We start from the raw sequence: 25463 nt of genomic DNA on the forward strand, positions 1-25463 counted from the left end.
TTGCTCTGCTTGCTCTGCTTGCTCTGCTTGCTCTGCTTGCTCTGCTTGCTCTGCTTGCTCGCTCTGCTTGCTCGCTCTGCTTGCTCTGCTTGCTCTGCTTGCTCGCTCTGCTCTGCCGTGCTGTGTCAAGCCGTTTCAGCCACTCCGTACTCTCTGAGAAGCCCACAATACATTGCACTTTGACCAAGGATGCTATTCTATGCTATTCATGCTATTCTATGCTATGCGGTTGAGAGTGTGTGTCAATCAAACACCGAAGGAAACAACAGCGTGATGCGCCCAGTACTCCCACAGTGTAGCCTGTGCTACCACGCTCCCGTTGAACCACAGATCAGAAGACAAAGTACAGTTTTAAGCTGCCTCCTACCTAGGGACCTATAGAGTCGGTAAGGCCCGATCGCCGCCCATGGCCAGCCAGCCAGCCAGCCAGCCAGTCCGCCCTGCCAATTCTAGGTAAACTCAAACTCCTCACATAATGCCCGCTATAGAGTACAATTCAATAGAATGAATGCCATACAATCCAATCCGGTACGAGGCAGACAAACACTCACAACCCCCTAATCGTATCCTCGAGCCCGTATTCCAAAAACGCCATGTTCGCCTCATACAGCTGCCGATCGGGGCCCTGGAGAGAATTCTCAAACCGGTCCCGAAATCGCGTCACCAGCGCCTTGATCTTCCGCAGCTCTGACCGGATCAAGACCATCTTGATCTGATACTCGTCCTCGCTGTCCATCTTCATCGACCCCAGCGTGACCCCGACGGCCTCGCATCCCTGCGGGTGCTCCCCGTTGCGGATCTTCTGGTACGTCTGGACGATGCGCGTGATGATGACGGACAGGAGCATCACCGACGAGATGTCCGGCAGGCAGTGGCACGCCAGCGTGTGCGCCATGCGCTGCACGGCCGTCTTGTTGATGGCCAGGAATTTGTCAAACGACGGCATCGTCGCGTTGAGCGCGCTGAGGATGTCCTGTAGGGAGCCCGTGCACGTGCAGGTGCAGCTTTGAGAGGTGGTCGAGGTCGAGGTCGCGGCCGAGCCCGACACAGACAGCGACGCCGCCGACATGGAGCAGTCGTCGTTGAGCGTGCTCGTGTCGGAGCTGAAGTCCGAGTAGAGCATGGCCGTGGGGCCGCAGGACAGGCTGTCCGTCGGTGGCCCCGCCGTCGTGAAGGGGAGATGGGTGCCGCCCGAGTCGAGGCCGCACATCCACTCCGTGCCGGGGGAGAGCTTGAAGTCTGCGGAGTTGGAATTCGAATTCGAGTTGGATGTCGATGCCGAAACGGACGCCGACAACATGTTGGTCGAGAACCCTGACGCGGAGAAATCGTCCGTGTCGATTGTCGAGTGTGTGAATGTCTGGGTGAGCGTGGGGTCGAGCGAGAAGGAGGTCGACGTGCTTGTGTCGGCGGCGGCGGCGGCAGCCATGGCTTGGAGAGTCGTAAAGGTCGGGTCGAGCGTGGAGCCTCGCCGGCTGCCGGATAGGTCGACGCTCCAGGCGTCGTCAAAGTCCATGCTCATGCTCATACGGGCGTCTGAGAGAGGAGAGTCCGGGTGGCTCGAAAAGTCGGCGGCAGCAGCAGCAGCAGCAGTGGGGAGAGAAGGCGTGCCGTTGTTGTTGCTGTTGCTGTTGACTTTGCTGAACGAGCCTGCTTTCTTACCGCAGCCTTTCGGCTTGCCCGCCCGTCGCGACTTGGAGTAGATGCAAGGCGTCCCGGAGTTGGCGCACCGCGTGCATAGGGGTCGCTCTTTGGTGCATTTCACCTTTGCGGCGTGGCAGTTGTCACACGACAGTCTCAGTTTCTTGTTGTCTGTTGTGGGCGGCGAGGTACTTCCGCTGGTCGCATGGCTCGTAGCCTTGTCGAGCACCTCGGGAGAGGGAGACATGGCACAGGCTCGAGTCTCGACGCGGGTACAGCAGTGTGACTAATGGCAGATGGTATGACTGATTGGGTTGCCTGGCTCTTTACTTCGCCAAGTGGCTTCTTCAGCACGCTCGGTTTATGCTGTGGGAGATGAGATGGTCGTCCCTACATGGGATTCCTGTATCTACATATCTCCAAACCGTCGAGAACACAGACTTACTTGTATGTGCAATCAGCAATCAGCAGCCCGTGTGCCTGAGGTTCGCATGGCTTGATATCTGCCAGGCAAGACCCGAGCCTGGTGGAACGGACCCGAGTAATGGAATGGAATTCACAAGCACAAGGCGCATGTGCACATGGAATTGGCAGGGGTGCATACCAGCCGTTCACCACCCCCACAGTGCCACCCCCCCACCCCCCCAATGCATACCCAGGGGCCGAAACGTCGTGAATATGCTCAATGACGTCGAATTGGCCTGCTTCACTGATCCGACGCCTTCTCTTGCGAGCGACAGGCATCCTTCCCCAGCGCGACTCAGACACGCCAGACACCCACTCCGCCAGCCCTGTATGGAGGAAATAGGCACGCCGATGGCACAGCTATCACAGCAGGTCAGATCCCGTGCATTGCATCACAGCTAACCGTGGCCAATCGACCTGTGTCGTGGGCCAGAATACGAACACTATGACATCGCCCGCAAGGCCCCGACATGGGCAACCGACGCCCCAGGAATCAGATTCCATGCCTCATCGGGTGCGGATTTTCAAACCACCATCCTCATCTTCAGTTTGTCCTTCTCCACTATCTCATCCTGCATGGCCAGCAGCTCCGGCATGTCCCAGTTGCACGACACGTATCTGCCTCGTAACCACTCGCGCCTCTTCTGGGTCAGATATACGACCGAGTCCGCCATCAGTTCCGGCGTGTCAATAAGGTTGACTTTCACAAAGTCGGGCATCTTCCACGACAGCTCCGTGGGCACAGACCCCGGATGCATGCAGTAAGCAATCAGCCCCTGGTCCCCATATTCGACGTTGAGGAAGTCGGTGAGCCGCAGAAGTGCAAACTTGGTCGTTTGATAGGCGCTCGCCCCAGGCGAGCATACGTGTGCCGCGATGCTGGACACATTGATGATGGTCTTGAGGCTCGATTCGTTGGCGAGCATCAAGGGGATCATGGCTTTCCAAAGGAGATATTGTCCGCGGATGTTGATATCCCAGGATCGCCACCACTCGTCGACGTCGTTGTCGACGATTTTGGTCCAAGGTTCCATGTAGCCTGCGTTGCTGATTAAAATGTCGACCCGGCCCTGGAACTCCGGGGTGACCTGCTCGATGGCTTGCTGAACGCTGTCGGGGTCCAACACATCCATGTTGACCGTGACGACAGCGGGCATCTCGCGTCCAGCCGAGACAGCCTCGTCCTCAATCTCCCGCTTGACCTCTTCCATGTCGGACCGTGCGGAGATGCCAATGATGGAGGCTCCAGCTTTGGCGTAAGCAATCGCCATGGCCTTGCCAATGCCTCGAGAAGCTCCCGTAAGGAAGACGTGCTTGCCAATCACGCCTACACTGTTCGAGACATCAATGGCGGGATAAGTGTCATGGTGGATGGTTGGTGTAAAACGCTCCCCCGTATCTGCACCATTAGCTAAGCCAAGCACGTTGGGGGCAGAGAGATGGCACTTACGGGGGCGAGCAGGGGTGTGAGGCTGAGGTTGCTCGAGGCTGCCCATCGTATTGGAATGCGATTCGAAATTGTGCCGTGTGATCGGCCTAGATGCGCTCACAGGGAAGACAGATCTTGGGATGGTATGATTCCTTCTGCTGCACTGAGCCCACACCACATTACAGCATTAGGCGGCGCTTTTATCGTGTGCAGCAACCCGTCACGGCGACATCTGCCAATCGAACGGCTCGGGGACGGGTGATTCTCTGTCGTCCTCGGGGTTTCAAACCTCGCCGCCAGGCAAACGCGTTGATGTCAGCCCAGTCGGTTTTAGACAGCGAGCCACCGTCATGCACTGCTTGACCCTGCGAAGGGGCCGTTCGCTTCTGAGTTCTGAAATGAGGCATTCATTGGACAAGGGTCGGCGCGCCTGCATCGTAGGGAAAGAAGTCGATCGGTCGATGGCGCATGGCTGTGACGGAGCTTATGTATCACAAAGGCCGGATTGAGCATCGAAGCACACAAAGACGCCTCGGGAATACAGGTCTCCGTTCAACTTTGGCAAGGCAGAACATTCCCCGACAGGCTGACGGACGTACTCTGAGGCTGTAAGGTCTGCGGCTCTGCTCATCCTCGGCGGCTAAAGTCGGACCGAGAGGCTAATGCCTTAGTGGGACCCTGAAAATTGCCGAAGTCGGTGACCGAAATAGTTGCGAGGCTGAGGCTGTGACTGTAGCTATGCAGAAATGCACATGGACCGTGGGATGCAAATCCAACCAACTTTTGACATTTGCATTTGGCACTCGGGTCCGCATCATCTTGGTGGGTTCAAGGAAACAGATCTTCTTGGCGTGGTGACATGGAGATCGTCGTCCTTTTGGTACGATGTAGGACAACAAGGGCCAAATGATCGAAAGGAATAACATGTGTAACTCAGTTCGTACACGAGTTAAAACACGCGGACCTTCAGCTTGAGCATCCTGGAGTTGATGCTGTTGACCTTTGAACGTGGCTGCTCAACAGTGCACCAAGCAATGCCCAGACTGTTCGTGTTTGACCAAGTTCGTATTTGAGCAAGGCAACAACCAAAATGTGGCACCAACTGGTGCACGACTCCTTCACCGGTCGTTTTCTTCGTTATATTTCCGGCGGAAAATTTTTCCCATACGAGGGAGACGAGAGTCCGGCAGTACTGAAACGATTTTCTGTCAAGGAGGAAAGTCCCGTGGAAGATGCAGAGTCAGCTGAAGAAGGAAAGGATCCACTCCTGGTCGACTGGTACGGGCCTGATGACCCGGAGGTGCGTATACGTCCGAGCCCTTGTTGCAAGTCAGACATCGGTGACAGACGACTGACCATATGCCAGAACCCTCTCAACTGGTCCAGCTTTACCAAGGCAGCTGTCACCTTCCAGCTCTGCTTTTTGACCTTCGCGGTCTATGTGGGGTCGTCCATCTACACGGCCGGTATACCCAGCCTGATGGAAGACTTTCAAGTGAGCCAAGTTGTGGCTACGCTTGGATTGACTGTCTTCGTACTCGGATATGGTCTCGGTAAGACAGTCCACAACAGGCAGATCCTACAAGCTTGACCTGACCGAATCAAGGCCCGATGACGTTTGCGCCCTTGAGCGAAGTGCCTGCAATTGGTCGAAACCCAGTGTACATCTTGTCCTTAGCCCTCTTTGTTGTCCTGCAGGTTCCGACGGCCCTCTCAGTTGATATCGGAATGCTTCTCGTATTTCGGTTCATCACCGGTGTCCTTGGCTCGCCTGCTCTTGCCACCGGCGGTGCTTCGATTGCAGAGCTATATTCGCCGCAGAAACGAGCTCTGGGTATAGGGATATGGGGGCTCGCTTGTGTGAGTATTCATTCCCCACAGACAGCTAACTCCAATCCGGCACTGCCTCCGTTGTCCTGGCCAATTCTTTCATAGACTGATGTATCCGCTTCCAGGTTTGTGGCCCAGGTACGTCTTTGTCAGTACGGCCATTGTCATGTTGTTTGTGTCTAAGCCGAACCTCCAGCTCTCGGTCCTCTATTAGGTGGCTTTGCCGCCGATGCCAAAGGCTGGCGATGGACGATGTGGGTCCTCATGTGGATTGCCGGGCTCAATCTGCTGATGCTCCTCGTGTTCCTTCCTGAAACATCTTCGAAGAACATTTTATATCGCCGAGCTCAACGACTGAGGAGATTGACCGGAAACGACAAGCTCAAAACGAAGGCCGAGATGGCATTCCAACAGGTTACGGTGGTCAAGATTGCTCAGATGACCATCGTTCGGCCTTGGGTGTTGACATTTACGGAACCGCTGATATTCCTGCTGCATATGTGGGTAGCGCTGATTTTCGGTATACTCTTCGTCTGGTTTGAGTCGTTCCCACTTGTTTTTGTCGGCATCTATGGCTTCAGCCTCGGTCAAACCGGACTGGCATTTATCGGCCTGCTCATCGGTGGTTTAGCATCGGTGCCGCCATTTGTGTGGTATTGCCGGTCCGTCCAAGAGAAACAGTTCACCGAGAGCGGCCAGATAACCAAGCCCGAGTTCAGGCTGCCGCCGTCGATGGTGGGAGCCATTTGCTTGCCGGTCTGTCTGTTTTGGTTCGGATGGAGTGCCCGACCGGATATTCACTGGATTTTGTGCATATGCGGAACAGCCTTCTTCGCCATCGGCACGTTGCTCGTAGTTGTAAGTTGCTCCCAGAGCAATGTCCACGCTGCCGCTCTAGCTGACGCAATCCTAGAATTCGGTGTTGAACTACCTTCCGGACGCTTACCCAGCTGAAATTCCATCGGTGATGGCAGGAAATGCATTCATCCGGTTCTCTTCAGGAGCCGCGTTTCCGTTGTTTGCACCAGCTATGTTTCACAGGTTAGGAATAGGCTGGGCAAGCACCTTGTTAGCGTTCTTGACCATTGTGTTTGTGCCAATACCTTTCGCATTTTACCTTGTAAGTGGCCAAGGCGCGATGCAGAGAGTGATCTTCTGATGAAAAAGGCTGACTGATTGACTAGTATGGCGAAAAGCTGCGAAAAAGGAGTAAACGAGCGCGCAAGGGCTGATGTTAGCAGCTAATGTCTCAATCTGTGGCGTAATTTCTTCTTGGAGCAATTCTAGGATTATTTGAGCCTCCAAAGTCCTCCAGCTTCGAAGGCGGAGAACACATTGAATTTTGAGATAAGGGCCAGAGGTAGAGCTCGTTGGCAACGAAGCGTGGACAGTACTCTAGCGGCCATCATGTACTTGTAACATTCCAGTTCATCGCGTCGGCGTAGGGCAGAGCTTATTGACTTATTGCAATAGCGATGATGATGACGGCAGGATGAAAACTGTGATCCGGCTTGGAGTGAGCTCGGGGTGAGCTGAGACTGAGCCCCGCGAGCTCCGCTAAGAGCAACGGTCACAAGGCTGAACAAAGCCAGACGAGGCTGGTGCTTGGCGTTCCCCGCAGAAATTTTGAGCTGCCTCTGAACTTTTCCAGGCTGTGAAGTGCAACTGGTTGATTGCGCGCATTCACTGTATCTTTTGCGATATTCGGTGTCTAGCCTACTTGAATCCTTCCATCTACGCAGTCGCAGAGGCTATTTCCTCCCGTGACTCATTAGCAACCTTGATTACATCGAGTCGTCACTCACCATCTATTTCTCCCCGCACTTCGAATCTCTATCTCTATTCCGCAGTCAACCCTCGTGTAGCCTCGCAGTAGGTGCACCCACGCACTTTGCATTACAATGTCCGTCGAGGACGCGGTCACCGAGGGTCTTGCAGATCCCATGGACGACAATGCGTCCGCCGCCGAGGAAGCTAAGCGAATGCTAGCTGAGCTCGAAGGCAAGAAAGCGTCTACGGACACGCCCGCAGGAACAAATGGGGTAAAGAAGGACGACACCACCGTGGAAGCTGCGCCAAAAGAGACGGAACCTGCGGCGAAGGGTGAGGACGAACCCAAGAAAGAAGGCTACGATGATGCCGAAGATGAGAAGCGGGAGCGCCGCGAAGATCGTGGCCCGCGTGACTACAATGATCGGGGTCATCGTGGAGGTAGGGGCGATCGCAAAGGCTACCATGACCGGGGTCGGGATCGAGGCGACCGTGATGGCTACAAGCCTCGCAACCATCGAGAGAACAACAAGTTCGATCCTACCACTAAAGAGATCACTGACGATCCAGCAGAAATTCGCAAACAGGTACAGATCGATTCTCCGCTGTGGTTGAAGAAAGCTCACGCATCCTGTGCAGGTTGAATTCTACTTTTCTGACTCCAACCTGCCCAGAGACAAGTTTCTCTTTGGTTTGGTCGGAGGCATCGAAAACAAGCCTGTCCCTCTCAAGACGCTTCATTCCTTCAAACGCATGCAACGCTTCCAGCCCTTCGAGGCAATCGTGGAAGCTCTCAAAGGCTCCAAAGAGGTCGAGCTCACGGATAATGATACGGCTGTGCGACGAATCAAGCCGCTGGCTGAAGACTTCTTCAAGGTGATCCCGGGAAAGTCCGATCCACGGACTGTGTATGTCAAGGGCTTCGGCGAGGAAACTCCCAGCTCTCAGTTCGACATCGAAGCATTTTTCGACCCGTACGGCCCGACCAAAGCAGTGCGATTGCGGCGCAATGACGAGAAGACGTTCAAGGGCAGCGTCTTCGTCGAGTTTGAGACTGAAGAGCTGGCACAGGCTTTCCTAGCGCTCGATCCCAAGCCCAAATACAAAGATCGAGACCTGCAAATCATGAGCAAGACAGAGTACACGGACAAGAAGGAGGCGGACCTGAAGGCAGGTAGGATCACTTCCAATCAAGAAGAGCGTCGGGGTGGCAAGAAGGGCCACCGAGAACAGCGCGGGGACAGAGACGATGACAGAGACTGGAGAACACGTCGGGATGAAGACCAGAAGCGGGGATTCCGAGACGACAAGAGGCGAGGTGACCGTGGTCGTGGTGGCCGTGGTGGCCGTGGTGGTCATGGTGGGCGGCCTGAATGGCGCGGAGGTGGCAGATCGAAGGCGCCAGAGACAGACGAGCGGTAAGAGACATTTCATGGCATACAACGGCACAAGCTAACGTTACTGAAGGGGAATCCCCTCTATCAAATCCACCGCACCAGAGAAAGATTCGGCGCGCGACGAAGCTCTTGCCAAGGCCAAAGCCGCGGTCGAAGCGGATATGAAGGAGCAAGAGGCGCAGAAGGTAGGCAACAACGTTGAGACGAAGGACCAAGATCATAACACTGTCGCCGACAGCGGTGCAGCTGACATCGACACCTCTGCTGGGAAGAAACGCGCACGTGAGGACGATGCTGCCGAGGCCGAAGTCGGCCGTGAGGTCAAGAAGGTCGATACCAAGACGGAACCAGAGGTGACCGAAGCCGAGTCATAGCATCGAGGATCGACAATGTACGTTGTTTTATATGGGAAAGGCACCTGGCGAGGAGGGTGCAGTCATCATACTGCCCAAGTCCTCCTGGATACAGTGATCTCCGGCATCATACCCAACTGGCGTTGAGCGTTGCGGAAAAGTATGTTTTCAGCTAGGGCGACCAGCAGCCATCGAATATGGGAGGCATACTCACCTTGACATGGCAATCATGACTTGAACATGCTAGCAATAGACGAGTAACGGGCATGCATCGAAAAGCACGATTAGCTGCGTCAATAGACAGCTTCTACCATGGCTTGTTGACCTGCGGCACATTGGGGGATATCCCACAGCGAGCGCGCAAACATTGCCAGTTTGCTCTTATGAGATTCACTGTTTGACCACTCTTCCCACAAAGGTGTGCTTCTGTGATTCCTTTGTTCTAGAATTCTGCAGACAACATTCGTGCCCCAAGATGTCGTCGCCGTCTATCGAGATCAAGCCTGACAATATGGGCGAGAGTGACGAGGCTGTCGGCACCGGCAGAAATTCGGTCCGAAGCTCACGCCCCGAATCTTCAATCTCGCCTCTGTCGCTGCCTCCAGCCATCGACGAGTCCAGTGCAGAACCACCCCCAGACAGTCTCCACGAAACAAATCCACAACATCCAGGAAGAAGCTCAAACTTGGTAGTGAAATTCTAATTCTCCGGCACCGAGCGAATTCTCTTCGAGTTCAGGACATCAGCAACACCAACACACCCCCAGGACACAGAGTGCGAATGTGGCGGCATCTCACCCCATTATCACGGTCGCGGTCGTCTTCATGACAAAATGAACGGGACGCAACCGGCTATTGGCCTTCGTGGAGAGGTGACTAACACGACGCCCGCGTCGCCGCCCACAGCATCATCAGGTGGCACGGCGCCAAAGCGACCAGGGTCACTGCCAAACTACGTCCAAGTCGCAAAGTCCTATGTCTTCGAGCAGGAGATTCAGAACCGTCTGAGAGAGAATGGGGTCAGCCAAGCGCGAGAGGACAACATCCGGCTGGCGGGCGTGCAGTGGATCGACAATGTGCGACGGGCGTTGAAGCTGTGAGTCTCGTCATTTCTTTACTCTTTCTTTGTTTTGCCTCATCACGCGGACTCGACGTGGACCATCAGAACTCGAATGTTTCCTACTTGGATCTCGACGCGCTTGAGATCAAAGGTGTTGTCGAGTCAAGACCCAACCAGGACCTCAGCTGACTTTGCGATCATTTAGACCAGTCCGAACATTCAACACCGCTGTGGTCTACTATCACAAATTTCGCCTCCAGCACTCAGACGGAGAGTACAGCTTCGTGGTAAGTTGCCTGCACACATGTCTCGATGACAGTCGCCCACCACATTTTTCAAGACTCCGGCACGCTGACAGCTCCATAACAGGACGCCTCGGCGGCAGCCCTCTTTGCGGCCTGCAAGATCGAAGACACACTCAAGAAATCTCGAGACATTCTCTGCGCGGCGCACAATCTCAAAGCACCTCGGAATGAACAACTTTCACCAGACGACCAGGTAAGTCCCCTAAGCCCTCTCGCACATGACTGATATACGCTTTACACTGGCATCACACCTCCTTCTCTATCGTCATCGTCTAACCCTCGGCATTCGACATTAGGTCTTCGAACACCACTCCCGCACCATCATCGGCCTCGAACGCCTCATGCTCGAAGCCTCGGGCTTCGACTTCCGCAACCGCCACCCGCAGGAATTCCTGATCAAACTCTTCAAACACTACGGCTTCCAGAAGAGCTCCCCCGTCGTGAAACTCGCATACACCATCTCTCTCGACCTCTACCGCACATGGGCGCCCGTCAAGCAAACCACGGCGGTCATGGCGTTCGCCTGCCTCGAACTCGCTGGCCGGCTGTTGGGCGAGGAGTTCGAACCCGTGTGGCAAGGACAAGACTACACGGAGTGGAGGATCGAGCGCGGCATGGTCATGGAGACACTCCTCGATCTCCTGGAACTGTACACCCACCATCGCAACCAGAGCGTGGTCGGGCCGGAACTCCCCGTCGATCGGTTCCTCGAGGTGCGCATCCCCCTTAACCAGGAGAGCGCGGACAAGAAGATCCCGAGATTCACCGCTTGGGTCGACACCGACGGTGAGGACGAGGCGTCGGCGGCGGCGGCGGCGAACGGCATCAACGGCATTAATGGCTCCAAGAAGCATCTCAACGTCAACGTCAACGCCAGCGTCAGTCCTCGGGACGTGACGAGTCCGAGACGTGGGAGCGCCAACACAAACACGAACAGCAGTGTCGGTGCCGGTGGAGCTTCTTTGTCCGGGCCCAGTGGCACCACAGGGGACAGAGACACCAGAGTCGCTCCTAGTGCTGTAATCGGCGTTAGGCAGCGCGTGGGCGAGAGAGGCAGAGAAGGCACCGTGCGGTTCATTCTCAATCCCGATCGGGAGAGGGACGAGAAAGCTATTGTGGACTTGTTCATGAATCCGTGAGTCGCTGCGGCTGCGGTTGCGACTGCGACTGCGGCCACGGCTACGGCTTTACCTTTCTTGGTTGATGGGTGCGGCGTTGACGGTCAACAAGCACGTTGGATGGGTGTGTTGGAATCGCCGGCACGTACATACGGGGTACGGACGCTGTGTTGTGTTGTGCTGCCTTGTGCGGTGCCAGCTTCTCCTTCATCACCTGATTAGTTGCTTGTGGGAGGTTGACAATTCGACCGGGTCATATTTGCGCTCGCGGGCTGGCTAGCAGGCAGGACGAGCGTTTCAGCATAATCAGCTCGGCGCAGGCGAAACGCGTCAACGTTGACATGAATGTTAGCGGCACGCGGGATGTAACCATAGAGCCAAGGGCATGTGTATTGTATTCGACTGACAATGAAATGAGAAGAAAAGCAATGGACAGCGTTACTGTATCCGATTCCATGATGTCCATTTGCATCTTCTGTCTCTCACAAGATCAACGCGCTCACTACAGTATCCAATGTCCACGGCATCCTGTGTTCGTCCTTCTAAGTCACCAGCCAGAACTCATCACAATTTCCAGAGGAAACACGGCACGTATCAGTATCCACACACGCGCGCGCGCGCGCACGCACGTAAGCACGCCTAGGTTCTCCTCGCTATTACGCTCTCATCGCTGACCACCCGGATGCCGCCCTTGCTCCGGTCTGGGACTTCGATCCTCGTCCTCGTTGCGCCCGCGCCTGTGCCCGCCCATTCCGCGGGTCCGCTCTAAAGACTCGCCAGCATGGCGGCCAAGGCGCCCTTGTCGTAGCGCACGACCTTGCCCTTGCCCTTGTCCACCTCGTGGTACCGGTCCCAGAAGCGGGCGTACAGCGGCTCGATCAGGCTCTGGATCTCGCGCGCCAGGCCCGCGCGCACTTCGCTCTCCATGTGCAGCGACTTGTGGCGGGAGACCAACTCGTCGAAGCTGGCGTTGAAGAGCCGGAACTTCTCCTTGATCTTGTCCTTGTCCTTGCTGTTCAGTGACTTGATGATGCTGGTCGAGTCGATGGCCGGCCCTTGTCCCGACGACAACGGCCGCGAGCCAGACGTCTGGATCTGGTCGAAGAGATGGTTCGCCGGGTCGCGCCACGCCGTGAGATACAGCGACGAGCCGGCTTTCCTGTAGGACTCGAGTTTTGCGTTGTGCGGCGAGATGCCCAGATAGCGGGCGAGGTCCGGGGACGATTGCACGGCGCGAGTGACGATCGCGATGTTGTTGAGCTGGAAGATCCCCTGGAGGGGTTTCTTGGGGTGGAGGGTCTGAGAGCGCGTGTTGAGGGTCGTGAGCAGCCCATCGACCAGGTCGACCAGGTAGTGCGAGAGGAGGGTGGGGTTTTCGGTCGAGGGCGTCAGTTCGAGGTTGAGCGTCGACTGGGAGGCCATGCCGGGGGCGGACCTCCAGTTGCCGTCGCCGATGGAGGACAGGAGCGCGAGGATGGGCCGGTCGAACGTCGCGAGGTTTTGCAGGCGCGTCGCGGTCTGAGACACCAGCGGGATGGTGTTGCCGTCGGGCGGCAGCGTCGAGGTCGACTCGGCTTGCCTCTTGGTTTGCGTGAGGAGTTCGCTCAGGGATGAGCGGGCGGTGTCACGCAACGGGCGCAGTGCTTCGGCGAACTGTGGTCGGAGTTGCCCGGTTCGTTGTTCGAGCCGATAGCCGAGTGGTGTTACGAGGTCCAGGATCTCGTAGGCGAGGAAGCAGTCGCTTAAGATGCGCGGCTTGATGACATTGTTCAAATCGGACATTGTGCGTGAGAATGTCGCCATGGCTTTGCCACAGGTTGAAGTGAGGACACGGCCGGCGTCGTTGCGGAATATCCGCGACGTGTTCTCTGCTTCGGCGAGGAACATGCCTTCGATGGCCTTCACGTAGGCGCCCACGCCGCTTGACCCTTCACGATAGACGCCAGTGTCGTCGCCTCGTCGTTTCGACGTCATGATGGATGCTGTTGCCAGGTTTTGCAGACTTCCTTGGAGGTAGTCGGCTCTTATTTCTGAGTAGATGCGCGCTGCGACGTCGTCGTCACGTTGACCCAATCTGGCGGATTGGGCCCCGGCTGAAGCAATCGCCATGGCTATCTGGCTCAGGTTTTGCGCCTTGTCGTTGGAGAATGTCGGGAACGGTATTTGTTTAGTGATATAATGTAGTGGTTCGAGGGTCTGGGAATCCTCCTGTAGCATTTGCCGGTACATGTCATTCAACTGATTGACGCCAGTCGTCAGCAGACTGTGGAATTCTGATATAGCTTGCTGGTTCGATCTCATGTTCGTAGAGCTCATGTCGCTGAGGGCCTTGTCCACACGCTTCAAGGCGCCCAGATACTGTGGCAGCCCAGCGCTCTTGGGCCCAGCACGGATGATGCCCTCCTCGCGTCCTCGTGAGTCCAGAGGCTGCTTGAGCTTTTCGATGGCTTCATTGACCTTCTCGATGTTACGACTCGTGATCTGGAGCTGTTGCGTGTTGGCATAGATGGGTCCGATGGCATCTTTGACGATCTTCCCGCTCACGTCGAGGCGCGACAGACTGGCGGCAATCCGCTTGGTAAGGTCTTTGGTCTTTCCCAGAGAGGCCAGGAGGACCTCAACCTCGGCGCTCTCCTCCGCAAAGGCGGCATTCTTGGGTCCCGCCATGGTCAAGATGTGATTTGGCTCAAGAATCCGGTCTGAAACAGCGTCCAAGATGTCAGACTGTGCTTCACCATTGCAGCGTTCTGGGCGATCTCTGCGATGCCATGATAATGAAGCGACTGACTACTGCTTAACAGGTGCTGGATAGCATATGTGCAGTTTGATATAACCCTTAGCGATGGGATGTGCGATGTTAGAGACAAGTCAGACTAAGACACTGTAGTCCTGTCGCGGCGGTTGCTGGGCGGTGCGGGCTGCTTGCCCCGGAGGCTCATGCCCGCCTTTCCGTGCTAGGGCTAGTCCAGGTACCCGGGACGCCCGTGCTGCCGGGCTTCTGGGCGTCGCGCAAGCTCGGCTCGGCGTGGCGTGGCGTGGCGTGGCCGGAACCAAGATCCATTGTAGCCACTGCCTACACGTCATTTTTAACGCGATCCTGGTGATGCCCTCAACAAAATCCTGCATGGTACATGGGCGAGGATGATTGCCAGGGGGGCAGTGATGACCTTTTGTCTTCCACGTGGCGGATAGGCATGGAACTTGACTTCCGATAATATCCTCTTTGCAGCGCTCTCCCCGACCATGGGCGCTGCAAGGCTTCTGAACACCGCGTCTCGCCTGCGCTACCCGGCGATCGCTTTAGCTGCTGCCGCATGCGCCGGCATACATAGCTCGACGCGACGCAGCAACCTAGTCAGACTCGACAGCCCTCCAAGCCCTCAAATCCCACAAGATGCCTCGCTCATCGCGTACGGCCGCCGCCTCCAGAGCCATTATGCTCAGGTCGAAGATCCTAAGCACGCTACAAAAAGAGGCGACGCTGCCGTCATCGACCGAAGCAATGACCCCGACCGATATGTCCCTCTCTTTGAAAGCGACGACGAGAACTCGTGGGCTGCCTTTTCAAGAAACTTCGACAATGTCACCGAGGGCATTGCCAGGATAGAATGGGCCACCCTAGGGGATAAGATTGTTGACTGGGTTGTCCCCAACTGGGCCAAACTTCTGCCTGATGGATTCGCGAAGCTCCAATTCGAGCTGTCCATGGAGCCTGGAAGTCTGGCCGATGAGATATGGCGAGAGGCGCATGATCCGTCCATCAACCCCGAGATTACGTGGAACGCGACCGTCCGTGTTGGAGATTCCCTCGGCAAGGATGAGCTAGAGTTTCGACGGAAACGGAAAAAGTACGTGGTCAAGGCATTGGCGAAATACCTCGATATCGACGAGAAAGAGATACACCCTGACGATGTGCCGACAATCGCCATGTGCGGCTCTGGCGGTGGCCTGCGAGCAATGGTGGCCGGGACCAGCAGCTATCTCTCTGCGCAAGAGGCTGGTCTCTTCGACTGCGTAACATACACCGCTGGGGTCAGCGGTAGTTGTTGGCTACAGACGCTCTTCTACTCGTCCTTGGGGAAGCAAGACCATCGACAGCTGCTCAAACACATCAAGTCGCGCATCGGGACACACATCGCGTTCCCTCCGCCTGCACTGAAGCTCGTGACCTCTGCTCCAACCAACAAATTCATCCTCAGTGGCTTCATCGAGAAGCTCAAGGGAGACCCTGGTGCCACTTTTGGGTTGGTCGACATTTACAGCCTGCTTCTTGCTGCGAGGCTTCTCGTTCCACATGGTGATCTGGCAGTGAACGACGCGGATCTGAAGTTGTCCAATCAGCGCATGTACATTGAAGATGGTCAGTTCCCTATGCCAATCTACACTGCCGTGCGACACGAGATCCCGGTCGATGTGGAGGAACAAGAGGCAGCAAAAGGCGATTTGGCACTCAAGCAGAAGGTCCGAGAGGTCGCAAGGAAAGAAGCATGGTTTCAATGGTTCGAGATGCATCCATGGGAAATCTGGTGCGAAGAGTTTGGCGCGGGCATACCCACCTGGAGTCTGGGGCGGCCATTCAAGAATGGACAAAACCTGGTCCTCGAAACCGGTGTGACATTACCAGAGATCCGCCAGAGTCTCCTCCTCGGGATCTGGGGCTCAGCCTTTTGTGCCACGTTATCTCATTACTACAAGGAGATCAAGCCCGCTCTGCTCGGCATGGTCGGCTTCGATGGGATTAATATGCTCCTCGAAGGGAAGAACGAAGACCTCATCAAAATCCACCCCATCGAGCCGGCCACGATTCCCAACTTCGTCTATGGCATGGATGGGCAACTCCCCTCAATTTGTCCCGACTCTGTCTTCAAGACCGACCACCTTCAGCTGATGGACGCCGGGATGTCCAACAATCTCCCGATCTACCCTCTCCTCCGACCCGGCCGTGACGTGGACATCCTCATCGCGTTCGATGCTTCGGCAGATATACAGAAGGAGAATTGGCTCTCCGTGGTCGATGGCTACACCCGCCAACGCGGCATCAAAGGCTGGCCTGTTGGGGCAGGATGGCCCAGAGCCGCCTCCAAGCCAGAGGAACACGCGAAAGCACTTGCAGAGGCCGAGGCGAGCACCGCGCAAGAAGCGGCCACGAAGCTCGCCGAAGCAAGAGAAGAAGATCGCGAACAAAAAGCTGCGGCCTCGTCAGGAGGAAAGAGTAACGCTCCGGAAAGCCCGACTACAGGCTCCGCGCCCGATGCCGCCAGCACTCTTGGACCATGTTCCGTCTGGGTCGGCAGCAAAGCTGAACGGTCCAGTGAAGAAGAGCCGCCGCCGTCAAAAACGTTGGACTGGGACATTCCCGACGGCGACACGGAAAACCCAAGTTCGCCGCAGTTCCACCTCATGAGTCCCGACGCCGGCCTCGCCGTAATCTACTTCCCACTACTGCCTCATCCCAAAGTCCCCGGCGTCGATCCGGATAAGTCGGATTTTCTGTCGACATGGAATTTCATCTACACACCCGAGCAAGTCGACAAAGTAGTTGAATTGGCCAGAACCAATTTTAGTGAAGGCGAGGAAAAGGTCAGGCGGACCGTGCGGGCGGTTTATGAAAGGAAGAAGAAGGAGAGGAAGGAACGGGAGGAGAGATTGAAGGGCAAGGAGTGGAAGTGGAGGATGAGAAATGCAGGGGATTCTTTTGCTTGATCAAGGTTTCTGATGTGCGAGGTGCTCGTGCATCTCCATGCCTGCGGGTATTTGATGCTGAGACTAGGGGTCTGATGGTCGATTCCCGTGCTTTTAATGACGAAGTTCAACGTCTGCCAAAGTTACAGCGGGCTTCAGCACTGTCGTGTCACCCTCGCGATGGCCGTGCGATACAAGCGTCCTCAGTGGTATCCTCCCAGCACTGTTGTCTCGTGTCCTGCAAAGAGAATTCGGTTCAACTCAAGCATATCGGGACAGCCGACCCGCCAGCCATTGTCGCCAACATGACATCCACCCTCAGCAAGCCCTCACCGCCTAGGTCACTGGCCTGGTCTGGACTGACCTGACTTGAGCTTTCCAATCCACACGGATCCGACCATTCCAGTACAATCCAAGTATACTATCATCTTGCCCTTACCATCAAATGCGCCACAGCCTCCAATCCAGCTTAATTCCGACCATCAGCGCCGCAGTCTTGAGATTGCCTTTTCTCGTCATTCGCTCCCTGAGCAGCCTCTCTCGTCGTTCGCTCCCTTGAGCAACCTCCCTGGCTGGGACTGCGTCAGCCTCGTCCGGAGCCTTTGACAAAGATGGAGCCGACTGGGAAAATGAAAGGACAGGGAACCCATCAATACGAGAGGGAAGAGGTTGGCGGAAAGGGTCAGACCCGCACACTGTTGAATGGGCTGGGCCAACGAGTCCGACGTCAGCGGACCAGCCGATTACGTGGGCCAGTCCGTGGACGTCAGGGCTTCGGCTTCGTTCGCGCTGCCTGTGTGTCTTTGTCCGTGGTGGTGGTGATTCCGTAGAGGGCTCCAATATCGGTGTTAGAACTGAGAGTGGGATGCGGTTGCTGGATGGAGGGGACAGGCCATCGGTTGCAGAATAGAAAGGATACTTTCGATTGAGACGATACTTCTGGAGCAGACATTTCGCGCGGACGATGGAATTGCAAACAACCAAAAGTGAGAGACTGGATGACTGGAGTTGAGTGGGTGAGGTTAGCGAGGTGGTGGACGGTATGCCGGCGAGACTACAGATTCTCTCCTCATCGCTCCTCTACCAGTGCTGCGGCGATCAAGATCGGAAGGCAAATCAAGGCATTGAAGGTCGAGCTGTGGAGGAAGGAGAAAAGCGAGTTGGGACTCGTGTGTAAGGGTGCAGGGACAGGCGAAGCAGACGACATAGACCATTGACGCGAAATAGACACAGATCATAGACACAGATCATAGGCATCAAACGTATGGCGTGAATTACGACCTAGGACATGACGACTACGTACAGCATCACGGAGGGGTGCTGCTCAAGATGCCAGTCACAAAGCAACGCGCCGAGTGTCTACAAAGTATGGAGTCCTGTGTATTTGGATAGATTCGACTCGAGACTCGCATCAGATCTCAAATGCAGCCTTCGACAACCTACATACCGTACCTCGTGTGGACGCTGGTGTGGATTGTCGTATACGGTAGATATCGAAAACGTTCATGGCGTCTTTACTTGCACCCGCACACGCACCCCGTGGAAACACGCTCCAATGCCTACTGGATCTCGACAAGTAAGGAAGGCATTTTGCACAAACCATGCTCATCTTGGCTGACCTCCGCTGACCGGCTGGGCGCTGGTCGCTGGCTGCCGTCTCATAAGACGACACTCAGGCCGACAAGGACGATGTCAGGGATGGCCTAACAAGATAGGTAGAACGTAACACCAGCGATAGTAATCTAAGTACTAGGCGTCCCTTGACGTACAGTCACTACAGGACTCGAAGTATAAGGGAAGGATCCTTCTCTGATACAAGTCTCAGCTTATGTATCTAGGCCTTGACGTGGCTGGCGTTCCTGACAGATGGACGTCCGACGAAGCGGGCCCTTCGCCGGAACTTGGAAATCTGGCATAGAAGAAGCACGCCTCCGGAGCATTGCGATCGCGATAGCGGCTACTCTTCAGCCTGTATGTGAGGAAAATGACAGGCAGGAGATCAACTGTGACAGGAACCGGTGCGGTGGGTACAGGTACACGTAGTATGGGTATGCTGGACCAGGGGGAGTCAAGGTGACGATAAAATCTTCGACGTTGAAGATCAAGCTTCTCGTCATACCTTGGACGCCAGGGATCAACACATACCATAGCACCATTTATTGACCTTGCTCGATGACCGTGCGCTGTAAGTGTCCTTTCCTGGCTCTTGATTGCCCTCTTCCACGTCCGTGCAAGGGGATAAGTAACCACCTCCCCTTCCAAGGTCGCTCCGTCGGAATCTCGTCAGATCACTTGTTCAGGACGACCGATCAGTCCGTCAAAATGCACTAAAACCACCGTTCAGCATAACCGCGCGAGTCGTCAAAACTATCCTGAGGCTGCTTCTTCAGCACAGCAGAGTGAGTCGTCACGACGTCTTGGAAGCAACAACCTCAGCATCGACCCCATCGCTATTGCCATGCGTCTCATGAGCCGGAACATCAGATAAACGCACATTCCCCCTCAAGGACGCCTTGATCAGAGCATCGGCCATGGAAGTTGGTGGTTCGTGGATTTGAACCCCCAAGAAGCGGGAGCATAGTTTGTCAGTCTGTCTGTAAGTCGGTCAGTCTGAATCAACCAGACTGCTCCATCAAGTTACGGACGGGCTGTACTCGCTAGGATGGGTTACCGAAACACTGATGCTGGTGCCGGTTCTTCCTAGTATTAGTTCGGTCTCTCAACACTGACACTGATGCTGGCGATGATTCTGATGCTGGTGAAGGTGCTCTCACTGGTTCTTCTGTGTCATGAACCTTCTGGATAAGGTGTGTAGTAAGGAGGCAAGGCCAGGTAGGGGTAAGATGCCATATGATACTGAAGCCATCAGGCTGTCTAAGGTCCTTGGAGACTATCCCCCTATGTACCCATATCCACACGACCGAGTATCCACCGGGGGTCTCACATTCTGGTCCTTCGCTCCTTCAGCGCCACTGACTTTAGAACTCAATGCCAAGTCTCTCACAGGATATAACAGGCATGTACGAGTACTGTTCCATACGCCCCGGCATCTCAAGCAGGCAGATTGACCTGCTCCAGTCCCTCCGCATGGCGTTCGCATGGCGGTCATCCTGCAGGAGAGACGGGCATCCTCGCCGACATCGGCAGCAAAGGCGTGCACGTGCCGCGGCCCTTCGAGACCGAACTACCGAAGGGCTTCATGGTCGACGTACTACTGAGCAACGACGAAGACAGCCATCACGTGGCCGGATGCGCGTTCTTCATGCAACCGCCTCGACATTGGTGGGCGGTACACCGAGGTGAGGAAGCTCGGTAAGCCCGAGGACTTTATGAAGAAGTGCCTGGCCGAGAAGGACGCCTTGCCGAGAAGGACGCCTTGAAGCACGTGGCAACCACAATCGACGCCGTCAAGCACATCAGGACCGTGCTCAATGCGAACCCCTGGGCCGACTTCCAGGTGCTATACAACAAAGCCGAGGGCGGGCCGACGGCATTCGGCCCGTGGCCGGACAAGGCGGGCATCAAGCAGTAAGGCCGTTGATGATATGCCGGAAAGTGGCTGCACGATCTGAGCGATGCAGTCAAGGGGCACTGATGGAGAGGGTCAGTCTACGAGGACAGGTCCAGTCCCGCTTCTGGTCAGTGGGGATTCGACGGCGAACTGCTTTTGGCGTAGTAGCCGGGTTAAAGCAAGATGTTCGGGCGCCTCGTAGTAATGGAGTAGGCTATGTGCACCTTTCATGGAGGTGGCCATCCTTGCCCCTAGGTGGATCAGTCACACTTCGAAGCCGTCGAGATAGGCTTGCGGTCTGGGTATTCTTCAAGATGTGTTTGTGATGGATCATGAGCGCGTTCCCAGGTAAGCTGATTTCGATCAAGAATTGAACCGCTTCTCAACTTGTCTTCACACAGGTGGATCGCCTTCTCCTTCCTTGTTGCCCTTTATCGAATCCACGAACTCCTTGGCCCATTCTTTGGCTTTCTCAAGCTGTTCATGGACGAAGCTCCACCAACTGCTGCTGGTCCTATGTTCGCTGTCGCCTTCATCGGCTGGAGGGCTGTCTTCCTCTGGAAGCAAATCGGCCGAAGCACCATCTCCCTGCGGTGTATCGGACGGAGCACCACCTTCCAGAGGCGTATCGGACGAAGAATCATCTCCATTCTGAAGCGGATCATTTGTTGACGGATTCGAAGTATCCGAGTCATTATCAGGAGCAGGAGGATTTTCTCCCTCGTGTTTCTCATCTTTGACTGGATCCGCCACGATCTCTGAGCCCGGATTATCGTTCTCGGAGTGTAAGCCTTGAGTTTTCAGCGGCAATCTCAGTGTCCCATTATTCGGATGTGGGACAATTCCCAAAGAATCGCACATGATGTTATACACCTCGATGTTCTGGAAAATAGGTAATTGGCTGTTGGGTTCGTGAGGAAATGCCGGCCCTCTTGCCACAAAGATGGCGCGCATCAGAGGATGCTCATGATCATAGCCATGAAGGCCCTTGGGCTCGTATTCTTTCCCAGTCGCCAATGCCTCAGCCACATCGAAACTGGACTTTTCGACCACAGCCCACCCAGTCTTGGGGACGATCCATAACGGAGCAATTCGGTCGTTCTTGGTGAAGTGATAGCGCTCTGGCATCGTTTCAAGAGTGTAGACATCGAAGTTCCCTGATTTCGCTGCTGCCTGAGATAGCGCCTCGTATAGAATGGGGACGTCACGGTCAGGGTTCTTCAGACGTAGACCACGCAGCGGCCAGCCGTCGATGTGATCCACCAACGACATATCAATCAGATCGTCGAGCTGGACCAGTCGACTTGTGGAAGTGGTCGCCATGCCGTGATCGGAGACGATGACCATGTTCACGATTTCCGTGAGGTTGCGTGCAAGGAGACCCTCGACAAGCATTGTCAGCATGCTATCCACATCGGCAATCGTGGCGCGGATCTCAGTGCTGTTCGGGCCGTACAGATGTCCATCGGCATCAACATTAGGAACGTAGGCAGCAATGAACTGTGGGCGGAGGTCTTGATTCCCGGCAACATCCACGTCATCGTCGCCAGGCATGTCGAGCCAGCGTAGTATACTTTCGACCTTGCGTGGTAACGCTTCAGTCCCGTTGTATTTGTCCATATACGTCGGCTCAACGTCTGGTATATGAGCTTCGGAGCCCGGCCACATGTGGATTGCAGACCGCACGCCCTGATGCTCGGCAGTCACCCATAGCGGCTCCGCATTCCACCATTTCGGTTGCATTGACACGCTGATGTTGGTGTACCAAAACTCTTCCTGGAATTCAGGGTCCCAGAACTGATTGCTGACCACGCCGTGACTCTCCGGATAGAGACCAGTGACCAAGGTGAAATGGTTTGGAAAGGTGACGGAGGGGAACGACGGCAGCATATATTTCGGCGATACTCCGCTTGCTATAAAGGCACTCAGAGCTGGAGTGATATTCCGATTGAGAAAGTCGGCGCGGAAACCGTCGAGGGATATGAAGATCGTCGTCGGGCGGAAAATATGGGTTCCATTGTTGTACCTGGTCAGTCGGTGCTCTGTTGGAGCCAAATTGTGTTTCTTGGATGACGCCCTATATGCACCAAACAGCAGGGCGACGAAGAGGCCAACGATCGCAAGGGACATCAGGGCCAGACGTCCCCGGTGTGACTTCCTCGAGGTCTTGATCTCCCACTTGCTGGCTTGAATCTCGAATGAGTCCTCGGAGTTGGTGTCTGTGAAGCCGCCCTCCATCTTGTCCGGAGTGCTCATCCCTCTCTTGCGAGATCTGCGGTTTGTGCTCTTCGTCGGCCGCTTGCTACTGCTTCCTCCCTCCTGCTTGCCATCGCGCAGCCCAAATGCACCGCGTGCTCTTTCTAGGCGCGAGGGCTTGTGTAGTAACTTCTCATGCTCTTCAGCTTCGTCAAGGATGTCCCTGTCACCCTCTCGGACATCCTCCTCCTCTGCGCTCTCGTTGTCATTCTCCGATTCCGACTCGGAGGGAACAAGGGCGGCATCATCGTCGTAATGTTTCTCGGAGAATAGGCCATCGCGGGCTCGAGCCATGTCGACTTTCACAGCAGCAGCCAGAAATGCTAACAATAACAGATCTAGGCAAAAAGCAATAGTTGATACCGCGAGAGACGCATTGCGAGCGTCTGATCTGCTCGCATGAGGGAGACACAGACAGTTGGCCTGTGTGATTGCCCTGACTGTTTCGGAGAACCCTTTGACCCCCTGGTTACGCTGGTGATCCGGATCCGGAACAACATTGATCCTATCAGCTGCACAGCCTTGCGTTGCCTGCGTTTGCCCCTTTTCTGGTCGAAAGGCTCCCTGTCTAATCCGGCTTCGGAGATGGAGTCTCCAGGCCGATGGCTGTGCAAACCTTGGTGCTAAGTGGAGAGCAGGCAGCGCATATATCTAGCCTAAGGCCGGGTGAACTGGAAAGACCTTTGGGAGAGGGCAATCTTGAAGATGAAGAACCTGGAAAACCTACGTCCTGTTGGTATGCCATGCCAGCCTTGCTTTGGTGCTCGACAGAATTGCTGCTGGTACTGACTGAGTAAATCTAGGCAGGCTTGAGCGCTACTCAACTGCCCGCCATGACCTCAAGTTCTATCTTGGTCCTGCAGTGACTGCCTCGTACAAGCTCTCGAAGAGCTATGCATTACCACTGAAGGACTACATTTACAGGGTGCTCGGAGATGTGATTGCTCAGCATCCTATCCTGTCCGCTATCCCAGTGGACGAGCATACCCAGAATCCATACTTCGTCCGCCTGTCCGAAATCGATCTGGACCAATGTGTCACTTTCCAGGTTCGGCAGCAGGATTACCCATGGGAAGCCGAGACGCGAGACGCTGAACTGGACGAACTCCTCGGCTCTCAACATAGCATCCCCTATGAAGCACCCATACCCTTCTGGCGTCTACGGGTCCTTTATCAGTCTACTCATTTTACAGCAGCGTTTTTCTACCATCATGCTTTGGGTGATGGACAGTCAGGCATTGCTTTCCACCGTACCTTTCACAAAGCCTTGTCATCTGCCTCCACAGGATCGCTCGCTATTCCTGTTCCAAAAATCATCGCTACCCCATCCACACCGTTGCTGCCAAATCTGGAAGCACTTCACCCGTTACCTGTCACGATATGGTACCTCCTCAAAGTCCTCTTCAGGGAGTGGGTCTTGTCAAAATTCTGGCCGGCTAGAGATCCTGGCCTCTGGACCGGTGGGACATGCACTGCGCCTCTGGGACAAACTCGAGTCCGATCACTCAATATTCCAGCTTTGACAACAACAGCTCTCAAGAATGTGTGCCGTGAGAACGGCACGACCATCACCGCAGCACTGCAAACCCTCATTGCAGGCGTGCTTTTTGCCCATTTGCCTGACAATTTCAGAGGTCTCGCATGTAGCGGCGCGCTCTCCGCGCGTCGGTTCCTCCAAAAGGACGCCAGGATTACCGACGACGTTATGGGTGTGTTCGTTCAGGATATGTCCGAGTCTTACAACCGTCATAGCTTTGATGCTGCTCAGGATTCAAAGCGCGATATTTCTCTCCTCTCCTGGTCCGAGGCGCAACGTTCCCGCCGCAACATCGAAAACATATTGAGCTTGAAAGGCGCCAACGCGGAAGCTAACCTGCTCAAATATGTGAACAACTTTCATGAAGAGCTCTTCTTGTCCAAGATAGGAAAGCACAGGGATAAAAGCTTCGAGGTATCCAACCTAGGTCTCGTCAAACCAGGCACAAGCGCGCACGGAGAGAGCGATGTAGAAATGGGGAGAATGGTCTTTACCCAGAGCGCTGGCGTCACGGCCGCCGCAATTCAAGTCTCAGTCGTCACGGGCGCCGATGGATGTTTGGTCCTCGGCATTACGTGGCAGGAGGGCATTGTCGAGGATGGGCTCGTCCATGATGCATTGGAGGGTGTCGCGGCTGAAATAGAGCGGTTAACATCGAAGTCTCAATAAGGAGGAGTGGAGGTGTAGTCAGCATCACCACGTCTAGCACAGCTGTGAAGAATCCTGGTGCTACTGGTCATCTCTTCGTCCCCTTCCACCTCGGTGGCTTCTCCAGCGGCACAGTCGAATACGAGAAGCGACCGGCGCGGGAATTCGCCCTGGTCATCACAGTAACATGCTGTTTCTCGCCGGAACTTACATTTCCGACACCAATGCAAGACCCTTAGCTCACATTGGTGTGGCTATCTCAGTGGGCGCGTTCTTGCTTGCACCTGCCATCTTGTCTCCTCAGCTTGAGCCACAGCTCCTGGAAGCGTTGCGGATGATGGGCATGGTTTCGTAACTAGGTTCAGGTTCAAAGCAGCGGTGTCTTTTTTGACTTATTGTGCAGCGGGAGGTTTTGCCGAAGATCTGGCGAGTACTTCTGATCTAGCCCTATTAAGGCTAGTC

The 25463-nt window shown here is 55.3% G+C and overlaps 10 protein-coding genes across 10 annotated transcripts; 6 read left to right on the forward strand and 4 right to left on the reverse strand.

Annotated features, from left to right (window-relative positions):
- Positions 1 to 547: 547 nt before the first annotated feature.
- G647_08246 (uncharacterized protein) lies at positions 548 to 1888 on the reverse strand (the record flags this gene model as incomplete). The annotated part of the gene is made up of 1 exon (XM_008732558.1): positions 548 to 1888. The coding sequence occupies one exon, from the start codon at positions 1886 to 1888 to the stop codon at positions 548 to 550; it is 1341 nt and encodes a 446-aa protein (XP_008730780.1).
- Positions 1889 to 2630: 742 nt separating this feature from the next.
- On the reverse strand, positions 2631 to 3602 carry G647_08247 (uncharacterized protein; the record flags this gene model as incomplete). Its single annotated transcript, XM_008732559.1, has 1 exon — positions 2631 to 3602. The coding sequence occupies one exon, from the start codon at positions 3600 to 3602 to the stop codon at positions 2631 to 2633; it is 972 nt and encodes a 323-aa protein (XP_008730781.1).
- A 1023-nt stretch (positions 3603 to 4625) lies between these two features.
- Positions 4626 to 6524, forward strand: G647_08248 (uncharacterized protein; the record flags this gene model as incomplete). Its single annotated transcript, XM_008732560.1, has 5 exons — positions 4626 to 4835; positions 4902 to 5088; positions 5142 to 5399; positions 5550 to 6223; positions 6279 to 6524. 5 exons carry the CDS (start codon positions 4626 to 4628, stop codon positions 6522 to 6524), a joined length of 1575 nt encoding a protein of 524 aa, XP_008730782.1.
- A 742-nt stretch (positions 6525 to 7266) lies between these two features.
- Positions 7267 to 8906, forward strand: G647_08249 (uncharacterized protein; the record flags this gene model as incomplete). Its single annotated transcript, XM_008732561.1, has 3 exons — positions 7267 to 7722; positions 7775 to 8553; positions 8603 to 8906. 3 exons carry the CDS (start codon positions 7267 to 7269, stop codon positions 8904 to 8906), a joined length of 1539 nt encoding a protein of 512 aa, XP_008730783.1.
- An 811-nt stretch (positions 8907 to 9717) lies between these two features.
- On the forward strand, positions 9718 to 11388 carry G647_08250 (uncharacterized protein; the record flags this gene model as incomplete). Its single annotated transcript, XM_008732562.1, has 4 exons — positions 9718 to 9980; positions 10150 to 10231; positions 10314 to 10442; positions 10546 to 11388. 4 exons carry the CDS (start codon positions 9718 to 9720, stop codon positions 11386 to 11388), a joined length of 1317 nt encoding a protein of 438 aa, XP_008730784.1.
- Positions 11389 to 12132: 744 nt separating this feature from the next.
- G647_08251 (uncharacterized protein) lies at positions 12133 to 14034 on the reverse strand (the record flags this gene model as incomplete). Its single annotated transcript, XM_008732563.1, has 1 exon — positions 12133 to 14034. One exon carries the CDS (start codon positions 14032 to 14034, stop codon positions 12133 to 12135), a length of 1902 nt encoding a protein of 633 aa, XP_008730785.1.
- Positions 14035 to 14610: 576 nt separating this feature from the next.
- On the forward strand, positions 14611 to 17070 carry G647_08252 (uncharacterized protein; the record flags this gene model as incomplete). The annotated part of the gene is made up of 1 exon (XM_008732564.1): positions 14611 to 17070. The coding sequence occupies one exon, from the start codon at positions 14611 to 14613 to the stop codon at positions 17068 to 17070; it is 2460 nt and encodes an 819-aa protein (XP_008730786.1).
- A 2967-nt stretch (positions 17071 to 20037) lies between these two features.
- Positions 20038 to 20581, forward strand: G647_08253 (uncharacterized protein; the record flags this gene model as incomplete). The annotated part of the gene is made up of 3 exons (XM_008732565.1): positions 20038 to 20069; positions 20128 to 20348; positions 20403 to 20581. The coding sequence occupies 3 exons, from the start codon at positions 20038 to 20040 to the stop codon at positions 20579 to 20581; spliced, it is 432 nt and encodes a 143-aa protein (XP_008730787.1).
- A 372-nt stretch (positions 20582 to 20953) lies between these two features.
- Positions 20954 to 23110, reverse strand: G647_08254 (uncharacterized protein; the record flags this gene model as incomplete). Its single annotated transcript, XM_008732566.1, has 1 exon — positions 20954 to 23110. One exon carries the CDS (start codon positions 23108 to 23110, stop codon positions 20954 to 20956), a length of 2157 nt encoding a protein of 718 aa, XP_008730788.1.
- A 411-nt stretch (positions 23111 to 23521) lies between these two features.
- On the forward strand, positions 23522 to 25022 carry G647_08255 (uncharacterized protein; the record flags this gene model as incomplete). The annotated part of the gene is made up of 2 exons (XM_008732567.1): positions 23522 to 23552; positions 23620 to 25022. 2 exons carry the CDS (start codon positions 23522 to 23524, stop codon positions 25020 to 25022), a joined length of 1434 nt encoding a protein of 477 aa, XP_008730789.1.
- Positions 25023 to 25463: the final 441 nt, after the last annotated feature.

The sequence above is a fragment of the Cladophialophora carrionii genome, assembly GCF_000365165.1.
Source record: "Cladophialophora carrionii CBS 160.54 unplaced genomic scaffold supercont1.7, whole genome shotgun sequence".
Lineage (NCBI taxonomy): Eukaryota > Fungi > Ascomycota > Eurotiomycetes > Chaetothyriales > Herpotrichiellaceae > Cladophialophora > Cladophialophora carrionii.